This window comes from Ursus arctos, unplaced genomic scaffold, assembly GCF_023065955.2.
Source record: "Ursus arctos isolate Adak ecotype North America unplaced genomic scaffold, UrsArc2.0 scaffold_6, whole genome shotgun sequence".
Classification (NCBI taxonomy): Eukaryota; Metazoa; Chordata; class Mammalia; order Carnivora; family Ursidae; genus Ursus; species Ursus arctos.
In genome coordinates, this window is record NW_026623078.1 from 28,881,184 (window position 1) to 28,895,097 (window position 13,914).

A 13,914-nucleotide genomic window follows, 5' to 3' on the forward strand; every position below is an offset into this window, starting at 1 on the left:
TAATGTCCTTTTTAAGAAAGGTTCAAAAATTACCAAGACTATGAATCTGTAAACCTATGTAAAAAAATTTTTTTACTATGGTAAAATACACGTAAACATAAAATTTACCGTTTTCGAAGTTTTACATTTTACACGAACATTTCAAAATGTATAATTCTGTGACATTAAGGCAACCACCACCACCATCTATCATCTTCTAGCTCTGTAACTTTTCATCACCCCCAAACACAAACCCTGTATCCACTAAGAACCACTCCCTCACCCCCAAATCCCTGACAGTGACAAATCTGCTTTCCTGTAGGCCTATTTTAAAGTTTTATACTTCGGCATTAAAGCTAGTATCTCATACATGTCAATTCTCTTTAATTTACAAACTCATTTATTGACCTATTTGTTTACAGTCCCTCTCATTCCACAAAGGATTTTAGGAGAAATTGTTCTTTTATGAATTCTACAGTCTAATTATAATAAAGTCCTATTTTTCAGATTCATTATGGGGTATTTTTAAGAAAAAAAATCACACCTTTGATTTTATTTTAAAAAGTTGAAATATGAAGACCAATTGAAAATACCTTGGTGTCTAATATTTCTGAATGATCACTAGTTTCATTGATGATTCCAGTTGAGTTGAAAGCCATACCTGGCTTTATACTGACAACAAGAAAGGTCATAGGCAGGAGACCAATACAGTAAGATCCTAAGTTCATAACGTGGGCTCTAAACCCATAAGCCAACCTACAAAAATAAATCACAATTTCAACAAAAAATACATAAGATAGAAAGTGGAAAAAGTAGTTATAATCTCTCTCAGAAATCTATTTGGTAAATTCATTGAACTTTAGAACCAATATCTTCAAATTCACCTTTTTTCATTTTCAGAAAAGGAATCTCAACTTCCCAGAAAATCATGACTTACTTAAAATCTCTCATCAATTAATGGAAGAACAGAGACTTTAGCTCATACTTTCTGACTTCCACATTGATTGCTCTTCCCAGGTACCCCTCTCATTTCACTGTCCACTAAAATGCAAGGCTCAGGGGGACTGCTTCTTCATGTCTTATATAAGGATTTCCACCCCCTAAATATTTCATTTAATGTCAAAGATAACAGCATTTTAATACCAAAATTTGCCTTCACATTTCTTTTTCAAGGTATAAAACATTAAAATAATAAAATCTAAATTAATTAGAAGACTTTAAACAAACTTAACGGGGGCATTATTAAAAAGAAATACTAGCTAATACCCACCATTTCATAAGTAAGTATTCTTTACACACAGGATGGTTGAGAAGTTCTATGCGGTTATGTTGTACCATTACCTGAGAAATAAGGAAAGAGGAATAAAAACAAATTCTATTAAACTATTAAGTACAAACTAAGCTTTTTGTTTGCTGGTTTTATAACTTAATATTGTAAAAGTAACACTTCTTTATGATAGTTTGAAAAATCAAAAATTATAGCAAGAATGTATATTTTAAAAAACAAGCTAGAGAGAACCATTTTATACAGATGCAGTTATTTGATTCAGTTTGTCTCAATTTTTCACTAGTTGAGATAGAATAAGCATTTTAATCTGATACAAAATTACAACTGGAAAGGATATTAAAGATAAATAAGGAAGACCTACACCCTTGTTTTTTCCTTGAAGAACTCAGGCTTATCTTTCTAGAATAATTTTAAATAGTGTAGTACACATAAATAGTAAATTAGCTTGTACATTATTAGGTTTTCATGAATTATTGGGAACTACTAGTATCTATTTCAATTTTTTTTTTTTTTTTTTTTTTTTTTTTTTTTTTTTTTTTTTTTTAGTGGAGTGAAGGAGGGAGAGGGAAAGAAAGAATCTTAAGCAGTCTCCACACTGGGTGTGGAGCCCAACATGGGGTTCAGTCTCCATAACCTTGAGGATCATGACCTGAGCTAAAATCAAGAGTCGGACGCTTAACCAACTGAGCCACCCAGATGCCCCCAAATTAATTTTTAGTTATTCAAGAAATACATAGAGGAAGTGATGTCAGCAGGATGCAACAGAAAGTCCCAGACCCTCCTATGCCCATGGAGAGAAGAGACATCAACTATTTAATACCAATACCTACAACAACTGCCTTTGTGAGAAATACCAAAACCAGTTAAGAGGTTCCTGCACCCCAAGTGAGCCTGTAGCCAAGAAGAACCACATCAAAGACAGCAGGAACATTCACGGCATTCACTCGCCATAGTCCCTCTCCCAGCACAGAGCAGTGAGATCGAGAGAAAATTTCCAACTCCTAGCTTCTCCCTGAGGAGGAAAGAGAGGTGTGGAGTGTTCTAACTTGGCAGAGAGCTGCCCAAGGGACTGGCTTTTGTCTTGCCTGAATCTAAGCACTGACAGGTCCATCTCGGCTCTCAGATTTCTGTGCACAATAATTTCCTGTGACAGACCAGCTATCCTTCCAGAAGAACCCCTCTCAGCTCAGTTATAATAAGGAGAGGTTTCTCATATTATTAAAGAACTATTCAATCATGCCAAAAGTCATCCACTAAGAGAAGTGTATTTATTCAAGCAAGACTGTTTCATATAAATTATTCTGAGTCTATATTTTATTACGTCTATTACTTTTTAGAACCTACAAAGATTTTATTTCCTCCTATTCTCATTCTGGTGGTGGAAACAATGCATTCCGATAGAGGTATTGCCTATTCTTTAAATTACAATTTAAAAACCTCCACATACATACACAAAAATTCTCCTAAGTATAGCTGTAGTAGTTACTTTTAGGTCATTTGGCTATTGAGTCTGGACTATAATAACAACTGCAAAACATAACATACTCCAGCAGAGCTAAAATGCTTTGCATAAAGCCAATGTGAGAGTCAGTTTCCACTGCCAGCCTTGTGGGCATAAAGTCCATGTGACTGACTCTGCATCCTTCCTACTCCAAGTACTCAGTAAGCTTCTAGATATCACTTAGGTGATGGCTGATACCACGGTCTGTACCAAAGGCTTCCATGTAGAGAAACGAACTCATTTAAAGTGAATGAAAATTCCCAATTGGTCTAGACCAGTGCTGTCCAATAGAACTTTCTGCAATGATGGAAATGTCCTATGTTTGTGCTGTTCAAAAGGAGAGTCACAAGGCACATAGTCTGCTGAGAACTTGAAATGTGGCTACTGCAAATGAAGAAATGAACTTTTAACTTTAATTTTAATTAGTTTTAAGTAGTCACATGTGTCTCGTGGTTACCATATTAGACAGCACAGATCTAGACCCTAGACCACATTTGGAAATTCAACCCTCAAATAGGTTTTCTTTTGCTTGTACACAGTATTAATTTGTTGCCAGTGTTTATAAGGCTGGGCTGCCCTTCCCACACGGCACCAATTTGTTGATGCTGACAGCTGACCTCCTTTTAAACCATCTGTTACCTGTTTCCCCTGTAGTTATTTGAGTTTGAGACCCCTGATTTAGACTGCAGTGGACCACCTTGGCATGTTTTTCAAGTTCCACCTGCTGGAAATGTAAAGGTACTCTTTGGAATAAGAGCTGGTTGATCTTAAGTGTCTTGGGCAATTTGGGTCCAAACTGCGCATGTTGGGCCTGCTTTCAGATCAGAATCACTCCTCCAGAAGAATCTAAGAGGTTCTGAAAGGTCAGAGTTTACCATGGAGCCCAGTGGTTAGCTGATTTGGAAGCTATGACTATAAAATGTCAACCTTGAATTTTCCCGTGGTTTTGCATGGAGGAAACTCTTAAATATATATGTTTATATTTAGATGGACAGAGGTAGGGAGCAAGTGCTGACTGTCAGCCTATGTTGTCATGACCATTAGGACTAAAGTGATCAAGACTGTGGAACTTGAAGGCGGATCAACTTATAGCAACTACAGAAAGTGACTACTTTCTTTCCTAAAAAATAAAGGGTTAGGACACATGGAGGACAGAGACCTAAAACTATTAATGTGGAATTCTTTCCAGGCCCCTTCCTAGAACTATTGTACCAAAACATTATAGAACCCATGTAGAAACTACCTGGATAATGAAAACACCAGACTTACATTCAGGGTTGTAAGAGGCTCATATGTAATATCCTGGGCCGGTGTTACTTTCTTGGTAAATTCTAATGGACACTGAAGATATGTGAAATTATACTCGATCTGTAAAAGATAAAATTTTGAAAAAATTAACAGTCCAGTATATACCCCCACAATAGGTCTTGACGAATCAAATATGCAAGGCTATCATTCTGCTGAAAATTAAGTAGTTCAAATAAAATTGAGTCATTTTGTCTGAAGAAATGTAGATTAAATTATTTCATCTTAATTTCAAAAAATAAGTATCTTAGAGGGACCTGGGTGGGTCAGTTGGTTAAGCCTCTGCCTTGGACTCAGGTCATGATCTCAGGGTCCTGGGATCAAGCCCCGAAGTGGGGCTCCCGGCTCAGAGGGGAGTCTGCTGCTTCATCTCCCTCTGCCCCTCCCTGCCCCACTCATGGTCTGGTGTTCTCTCTCTCTCTCTCTCTCTCAAATAAATAAATAAAACCTTTTTAAAAATTTAAAAAATATATCTTAGAAGGCTGTTACTTAAACTTCTCGAACCCGTAGTCATGGAAGAAGATGAATTCTCAAAAGATCACTTAGATCTTCGGAACTTCATTCTTCAGGCAACACTACTGAAGAAAATACAAAGACTAGAAACAACCCTACATAACGCTATTAGAAACAAACTATTGGGAGAAAATGGAGGAAAAATGTTCTCACAAGTAGATGATATAACAAATGAAGACCATAGTTACCATCATCTGAGACTGTGAAACTAATAACATTGTTTTTAATAGTCATTAAAGAATTAGAATAAACTTTAAATTATCATGATAAAATAAACTTACATGGTAGTCTCGGCAGGACTTGTCTCCTGTGGAGGGTATTATGCAGCAATCTAAAAGGACCTTTAAGAAAGAAAAAGTGGCTCAGATAGTAGTCAGAAGACTACATAAGAGACAAGATTTGATTCCCTTTCTAAAATCATACCCAATATATTCCTTTCCCTTCCCTTTATTTCTGGTACCTCAAGGATAAACTATAATCCATGTCATTAAGGATCAAAGTTTAAAATATAAAGTGTTTCAACTACCACTGCAATGCCTCAGAAATACCAAGTGATTCAGAAAATGTACCACGTAATTAAGCATGAAATTACATTTACTAAAATTTGAGTAAGAAATTTAATGAGTTTTGCCTAAGATTTGATGTCCTGGGCTTCTAGAGAATATATAAAGGATTTCTTTACTCAGCATCTTATAGTGATAATTTATTGTCTGTAAGTGTGACCTCACGGCTGAGCACTGGGGTCTTTGGTCAGGTGTCATCTTCCATATTGTCAAGCATGGAGTGCTGTGTTGGGTTCTGTACCTCACTTGCTGAGCAACACTGACGAAGTATTCATCCAGAGCAGCATGACAGCATAGTGTGGAATAGCTGTTACACGCAGCAATACTGAAAGGCCCTCTAGATGCTTAAGAAAAGGAGGGAATGCTTAAGGGATTATTAGAGCCACACCTCTAGGGTGTGTAGGGACAAATATTTTTATGGGGTGCCTATTAACATAAACAATTTCAGTCATCCCAAATCTGTGTATTGGCACCTTTCTGGTGACCCAAATTCATCTTGAGAAAAAAATATTGCCCCGTCAGGTTGCCCTCCAGGAACAGAGTCTGGACACAAAGCCTCAGATGATCCCACCAGTGTGTTGCCCAAAACTCCTGGGGCATCTGGTCAACCCCACCTGCAGAACACAAGGGTGGAGGACTGGACAGCACTCTTCAGGGACCCAGACCCCACTGGCAGGGCACTGCTGTCCTGTCTGGTCTCGAGCACCAGAGGGACTTAAAAAAGTTCAATCTCTGTTGGTGACCAGGCAGTGATAATAAAGGCATCATAAAAGAAATAAAGACAAAGCTAGTCAGTAGTGCTGCGCAAAGCAGAACCAGAGAAGCAGGTCTGAGACTGAGAATTTTATAAACATCAGCATAAGCAAAATGAAGATAGGCTGTGGGGGAGGTTGGGAGAAGGTGGAGGTATACAGGGGGAGGGATTATGTAAATTATTCAAATGTGTCACGTGAGGCTAAACTGAAAAGCCTTCATGTTTCCCTATTTAAGGAAAAATTCACAACATTAAAATACAAGGAAATTATAGAAAACTAACTATAAAAAAAGTAGTGTAAAAAAGAAAAAAAATTATCATAATCCTACAATTGTGATAATTCTTAATAACATTTTGGTATAATTTCTTCAGTTCTATCCCATGTTTTCCATATGTGAATATTTCTAACATGTATTTTTTTACTATTATTAATAATGCTGCAGAAAACATTTCTGTATATAAATCTGTCTATACTCTGATTATTCATTAGGACTTTCCAACAACTGGAATTACTAAGTAAGAAATTCTGAGATCATTTTCAATCCTGAATATTTATGTGCCCAATATTGATGAAATTTAAGCACCTGAAATGGTAATTTATGGACTGGACTGGCTCCAATTTCTATTAGATACTGTAAAGAAAAAAATGCATGCGAAGCACTTAACGCATACTAAATGCTTACTGAATAAATAAAAATAGTAAGTGTGAGTAGCTGTAGTACTAATAACCACAGAAGCAGTATAAAAATAGGAGGTATAATATAAGCTAAACACCATCCTGAATACTTCATATATTTTACCTCTGATTTTTCTAATCACTTCACAAGATCAGTATCAGCAACATTTTTAGAGATAAGGAAAGCAGAAAATGGGGGTGCCTGGGTGGCTTAGTCGGTTAAGCAGCTGCCTTCGGCTCAGGTCATAATCCTGGGGTCCTGGGATCCAGCCCTGCATCATCACGTCATTGGGCTCCCTGCTCAACAGGGAATCTGCTTCTCCCTCTCCCTTTGCCTCTCCCCGCCCCCCTTGCTTGCACTCTATCTCTTTCTCAAATAAAGAGAATCTTTAAAAAAATTTTTTTAGGGGCGCCTGGGTGGCACAGCGGTTAGGCGTCTGCCTTTGGCTCAGGGAGTGATCCCGGAGTTCTGGGATCGAGCCCCACATCAGGCTCCTCTGCTGGGAGCCTGCTTCTTCCTCTCCCACTCCCCCTGCTTGTGTTCCCTCTCTCGCTGGCTGTCTCTATCTCTGTCAAATAAATAAATAAAATCTTTAAAAAAAATAAAAATAAAAAATAAAAAATTTTTTTTAAAAGAAAGCAAGCAGAAAATAAAGCTGAGAGGTGAAATGACTTGCCTAAAGCAGCACAGCAAGAAGCAGAGCCAGGACTAAATCCCAGGACCATCAGGCTCTGAACCTGGCTCTATGTCCCTTGTATCACTATGTCTCACTGCTTCCTCCAGTATTTGAATATATTTTTCCCTATGAATGACACTCAATGTCCTTCTTTTTATTATTATTCTATATCTATCCCAATCTTCAAACTTCAACCTTCCCAAGGAGGTCTCTTATCTGCATCCTTAAACACTCACATCCTCAACAGTTCATGGGTGTTTCTCTTGTTGTAGGAGTCCAGTCACATGCGGGGTATATGTTTAATCCAGCAGAGAAGCACACATTTGGAGGTCCTTAGAGGCCAGGCAGGTAACGTAAATGAAAAAACTGTGCCAGCCTTAAAAGCTCTTTCCCATTGTTTCTGAAATATTGGCTCTCCCTGGGCTGGCTTCTGTCTTCACAGTTTGGGTAGAGGCAGATATAGAGAAATCTCTCTCTACTAGAAGGAGAGAAGTTGCACCAGAATGACAATACATGGCAACCAACAGCAGGCATTGGACGGAGTATACAAAGGGAAGAGGTGGGGTGTACCAAAAGGGAGAGTGTTTGCCCCATCTAAAGGAAGCAGCTGCTACTAGTCTGGCAGTTCCTGCCTCATGAGAAGGAGGCCCAGTCACCAGATCTTCTGATTTTTACAAAAAGCCATATATGTGGATCCTTAAGGGAGGCATCCTGGTTTTAAATGTTAACAACTACTGTAGATTTGAAACAATAACATGCATGCCCCCAGAAAACACCTAGAGACTTTATTAAGCCAGCAACCACCATTAGTATTCTCGGTTTTAGACTTGGATTATTTGAATAAAAAAATCTGTTGACCATATTTTCCTATATTCCACACAACAGTAACATTCTTTAGTCCAAGTAGGTCCTTTCTAAATACTTGCTGGCTAACTTCCCTGTTAGCTTATGGGAAACAAGAAATTTTACTTTAAAAATGAAAATTACTATTATCTACATTGTGATTACAACAATAAATCCTCATATGATATGCTAAGCATATAACCAGAAGCAGTTCTGTCTAGAGAGCTTACTTTCATGCATTCAGGGAGGTATTCTACCATTTCCATGACTGGACATTTATTGCTTGAAGAATAATGACTAAAAACCTTAAGGCATTCTTCCCATCTGTAAAAAATAACAATGGTGATAATAATAAAACAAACACAAGTCTTAATCTTTCTGTTCCATACAACAAAGCTACCAGTTGAAATTCAAGATTATATCTTTACAAGAAACCTGAATTTGTTCCAATAGAACCAATACATGAATCGAGAAACCTGAATTTGTTCCAGTGGAACCAATATGTAAATCAAGATCAATCGAATAATAGGAAATTATTGTCCATTAATGGAAATTAGAAATGTGGGCAAATTCCAGGATGCCTGTTATGATCACTGTTCTCTTTCTCTAAATGCCTTCTAAAGAAGGCAAGCTTTTACCTTCTTTTCATCCTGAAACCGTGAAATTGTGTGAGCTGGTCATGTTGGGTAGAGATATTCACATTCATGTATATACAACAGCCAACACAGTACTGGACACAAGATATTTAGCATTTAATCCATGTATACATCATATGTTGCATTAAACTACAAAACAACATGTGTCAAGTACATTAATAAGCATGAACTCTGTCAGGAGATTGCATAGCCTGCTCCTTTCTTCATCACCATCCAATTGGACAGAACAAGAAGATACTTATGATACCAAAGGGGAAATAAATCCCCAACAGGAAGTAAAGAAGAGACATCTACTTCCAAGATCCAATCTATGTCATAAGAGACTATTTCTAAAAAGCACCCAAATTTTCTGTTAACCCTATCAGTAAAATCCATCTAGAATATCTGCATAATCAGTAGAAAATGTCCAGTTGCACACTTGCATGGACTAGTGTTTCAAAGAAATGAGCAGCAGGGGGATCTTGAGAACAAACACAGGCTTGATTGGTCTTGAATAGGACATGGTTCATCTCTGTGTCCATGACTGGGTGACACTGGGCCCTTGAGCATATCTGTGATTATACAAAAATTTATGTATGAAAAGTAGGACAAACTACCCTCCAACTTCATCATTAAAACTCCTTACAGTATGGCTTAAAAATCCACCACAACAAAAGATCATGTGTTATGGGAAATTCCTATAGATGGCCTTAGTAACAGCATGGATATACTTTGGAGATTATTTTCACCAACATTCCGTTTTGACATTTCTGTTGGCAAAAGAGTGTTGGACAGATTCAGGTAGAGCAGGGCAGAGAGTGTTAGACAATGACTAGATGACACATGCCTGAACCCCATGGTCTTACATGGGTGTTATGAAGGTGATCTATGCTCCCATAATTTACAGATAGAAACCGAAAACCAGAGAGGTTAAGTAACACATCTGTTGCTACCCAAAGAGTTAATTAAAAATCGTATGTAAACAACTGATGTTTAAGGAATGTTGATTAACAGCTGAAACTTATTCTTTTCCTGTTTCCTCTCAGGTTGTGGATCATCCTGCATGCCAGAGGACGCTAAATGACAGTGGGATAGGGAGACCGCATACCTTTTGTTCTTGATGGTGGTAAGAACCACCTCCTTCCTCTTATTGTGAATCGCAACATGCAAAAAGGAGGCCTGCTGCTTGTTCAGGACAATGTCAGCATCGTAGCTCAGAAGAAGTGCAACGGCTTTGGCATGGCCTTCCCTTGCGGCAAAGTGAAGCGCAGTGTTCTTTCAGAAAAAAAAAGAACACAGAAAATCCAGTAACAATGGCTGGTCATCCTTTGGCTATTTTTCTGCTTTCATTGTTGAACTACTTAAATTATTAACAAACTTAACTATTTAATACCAAAATACATAAAATTTAAAGCCCGTGTCCAGAATCAGGCATCACATAATGAATTTATAATTCAAACACTATGTGTGTGTGTGTTGTCTGTGTGTGTGTATGGAATTCCAAGGGCATTGTTTTGTTTTTGCAGTGGGATGATTCCACAAGGATAAATGACAAACGTTCAGGGTAAGGATATTGGCGTGAACACAGAATACTTCTAAGAGATTTATCGTCTTAGAGCAGTGATTTCCAGATTTGAGCTTTTCACAGGCTTGTGGACTTTAAAAAAAAACCAAAGATTTCTAGAAGGTTGCCAGTCTTTAATTTCGCCACATAGAGACATTTTAAAAAGCAGTGACAACCCTCTATCATTTCATGAAACAATGCGCATTTATCCTAATACACTCCATAAAAAAAAAGGGAGAATATCATAGCAGAATAAAGGATAGTCCTTCAAATCTAATACACTTAGTTTTATGAAAACTTATCCCTAACCTCGTCATTTCTCTAGGTTCACCAGGGAGTAGTGAAAATTTTTTCATCTATCTACATGGGCCTGTGGAGTCTCTGAGAGACTTAAAAGAGGTATTCTCAACACACATCCACCCCATTGGCATTCTCCTTATTCTTTTCCCCTGCAGAGGAAGAACCCCCCAAAAAGTATGAATGCAGCAAGGAAGGAAAGAGAGTGGCCAAGAAGGAGGCTTTCTTGCAATTTTGGAAGTTTCTCCTATGCCAAGCCATTGGGTAGGTATGAGGAACACAGTACATACCCCTTCTTCATCTAGCCGATCTGTGCACTTCAAGTTAGTGTCAAGAATGACCTTCATGGTCTGAGTGTACCCGCCTAAGGAAGCATGATGCAAAGCAGTCCAGCCATTGTGGTCACTGTGAAAGAGTGAAGAAAAGACTGTGCATTCACTTCACAGATGAATCGTGGGAAGGATGCTGCCCATTGGAAAGGTGAGCTGGACAGCAACAACAACAAAATGCCTGTCTGAGTTCTAGCAACTAAGTATTATATGTTTCTAACAAACGAGCTAATTTCAAGCCTAATGGCCTTTAATAGACTTCCTAGAAGGTGATTTGCACATATTTTTTAATTTAGCAGATTAACATATAAAAGTATATAAACACATTATCAACCATCTGGGGGTGGGTAAAACTAGAGTTAGCATGTCTCTGTCGTACATATTTTTTCAAGGCTGTAATGTACTTATACACACTATTTTAAATGTTTTATTCTTTCACTGAATATCATATCAAAAATTTGCCATGATGTGGGGGGCGGTGCCTGGCTGGCTCAGTCAGTAGAGCCCACATCTCCTGATTTCAGGGTTGTGAGTTCAAGCCCCACGGTGAGTATAGAGATTGCTTAAAAATAAAATCTTAAAAAAATCCATGATGGTAGTATTAGTCTTCATGGCCACTAGGTATTGTTAATGATAATAATATCATCTTACAACACTTGGTCTTAAAATGCCTAGCTTAATGCTACTTATTCTTCTAAGTGTTCAGGTCTGAAGAGAGCATTCCGCTTGTGCTCTGAAAGATGCTTTCTTAATCCCTTTAGAAAATGTTTGTCCTTTCTCACAGAAATTCAAGATGTAAATACAACGAAGGCTTGTCATTTTTCCAAATGAGAGATAGAAAAAAAAAAAAAAAAAGCATGAGATCTGACACAATTTCAGTGCTCGTGAGCAATTATTTTAGGGTGCAAAGTCCACCTCGCCATTTCAGTTATTATGATGTAATTAAGCAACAAGTCTCTGCCTGGATCCATTTGGGATCCTGTTTGCACATCCACTGCCTGGTGCCTCCTTGGAGGCAGGAAGGAACTGAGTAGAGCATTCCTTCTGCAGCTGCAACCCTACTTTGCATGATTGGTGCTCTGATTAAAAAAAAAAAAAAAATGAACATGGCCTTTTGAAAATTAGGCTAATGAGCTCTTTGCTCCCGTGCTGGTAAAATTATAAAATAGCTCACCAAACTTCTATAAAACTTTTCTTTTTACAAAGATGTCATTTAATTATACTACATTTTTTTAATGCTTATTTTGTCTTTGCTCCTTGTGTTAGACTTCCTTTCAGTATAATGAAATTCAGGAATTCTTCATGTCTGGTGTTGCAGCGTGAAGGGAGATTTTCACATCCATCATTTATCAGACTAAATGAAAAAGTCTGAATTTGTATGGGGTGTGTGTGTACATGTATCTGTATAAAAGGATGGTAGCATGATGAAGCAAAATATGAAGAACTGTATTTCAAAGATTCTGAGAACTACTTTGCACAAAGCTACTTATTCTGTGGCCTCGAATGAAGTCTTCAACTTTATAAATTGTGACATCTTTACCTGTCAATTAGAAATAATACTGATGTCCCTTTCAATATTTGAGAAGTCAAATATATTTTGAGGATTAAATAAGATGGATAAAAGTACTTAGAAAGTTAGCCATCATAAAAATAAGGTAGAAAAACAGCCAGAAAATGGCCAATTAAAAAGAATATATAAATATTCTGACCACATATCCTTACCTGAGAAATAATGCACCTTTTTTCAGAAGAAGTTGAACTACTTTATCATGCCCATTTTTTGCAGCCAGGTGGAGAGGTGTCATTCCATGAAGGTCACCTTCATTCAAAAGCCTCGTGTCACTCATGTCTTGCAGAAGCCTCTGACAGGTGTTGATTCGCCCATAACTTGAAAAAAATTAGGTTTCACATTTCCAAAGCAAATATTAAACAGAGAAAAGACATGTTCAGGTGTTGCATAAACTGACCCTTACCTGGCTGCAAAATGTAAGGGTGATTTCTTATCTTTGCTTTTGGAACGAATGGACACATTAAAGTCAAGTAGGTTATTTACAGAGACAGGAATCCCATGTCTACACGCATAATGTAGAGGGGTACACCCATCATCATCTTCATCCATTACCAGCTTTTTAATATGCTGCATCTATGGGAAAGAAAAAATCAATATTCTAAATATAGTTCTGTTCTCATGCTAATTTAGTATTTTTCAAACTGTTCTGTAGGACAGTATTTTCCAATAAGGACCAAGATGTGAAGAAAAAAAAAAAGGATCAATATGTGTACCTCGAGGGCAAAAATATAAATAACTTAAAGGTACTAGAATAAAATAAATATGGATGATGATGTATGCTGTCTCCCTAAAATGTACATTACTGTATTAAGGACTCTGAGAAATCTTAAGAATAAAAAATGTACTTAACATATTCAACTGAGCGTTTTCTTAATGTATTTTGCTAAAGGCCACCCCTTCAGTCCTCCTTTTACATTTTTCCCCCAAATAACACTTAAGAGGTTAATGCTAAGCTTAATGCTAACATGTTCTGTAGGCAAAAGGGATGAGATGCTGAAATTAGATTTACTTTATTTTTATAAGAATATTAAATTAAAAGATACCAAATGAACACTTAATCCAATCAATAAATTTTTATTTTTAAAATATTCAAATAAAAGTATTTTATTCTTTATTAAAGACTTTGACAATATTAAAATCTATTTATTTCAAAAATATGATGAACTTCAGATACACCTAATTGTCACTCAGTAAATATGAGATGGTGAATATAAATATGAGATAATGTTGCAACCTGTCAAGTCAAACATGTTGAATAAGTTTTCTTAATTAATGATGAAATATTGCTAATTTACTCATGTACCTGGCTTTTCCACTGTGATATGCAATTCGTAATGGTTAAAAGAGTGATGGAAAGCTGACTCATTATAGATAGGGATATACGGGAACCCTCTAACTTGGAAAATTCGATCCCAATGAA

The 13,914-nt window shown here is 37.1% G+C and overlaps 1 protein-coding gene across 1 annotated transcript in view; it reads right to left on the bottom strand.

The window, feature by feature from the left end:
• The window catches only part of TRPA1 (transient receptor potential cation channel subfamily A member 1), a 50,550-nt gene that overhangs the window by 13,563 nt on the left and 23,073 nt on the right, over window positions 1-13,914 (bottom strand). The window contains exons 11-19 of the mRNA XM_026495899.4: window positions 12,898-13,067; window positions 12,647-12,811; window positions 10,886-11,000; window positions 9,843-10,009; window positions 8,330-8,423; window positions 4,868-4,927; window positions 4,038-4,136; window positions 1,250-1,320; window positions 573-735 (exon numbers count right to left, since the gene is read on the bottom strand). Coding sequence (XP_026351684.1) covers window positions 573-735; window positions 1,250-1,320; window positions 4,038-4,136; window positions 4,868-4,927; window positions 8,330-8,423; window positions 9,843-10,009; window positions 10,886-11,000; window positions 12,647-12,811; window positions 12,898-13,067 — 1,104 coding nt within the window. The remainder of the gene's footprint in view (window positions 1-572; window positions 736-1,249; window positions 1,321-4,037; window positions 4,137-4,867; window positions 4,928-8,329; window positions 8,424-9,842; window positions 10,010-10,885; window positions 11,001-12,646; window positions 12,812-12,897; window positions 13,068-13,914) is intronic.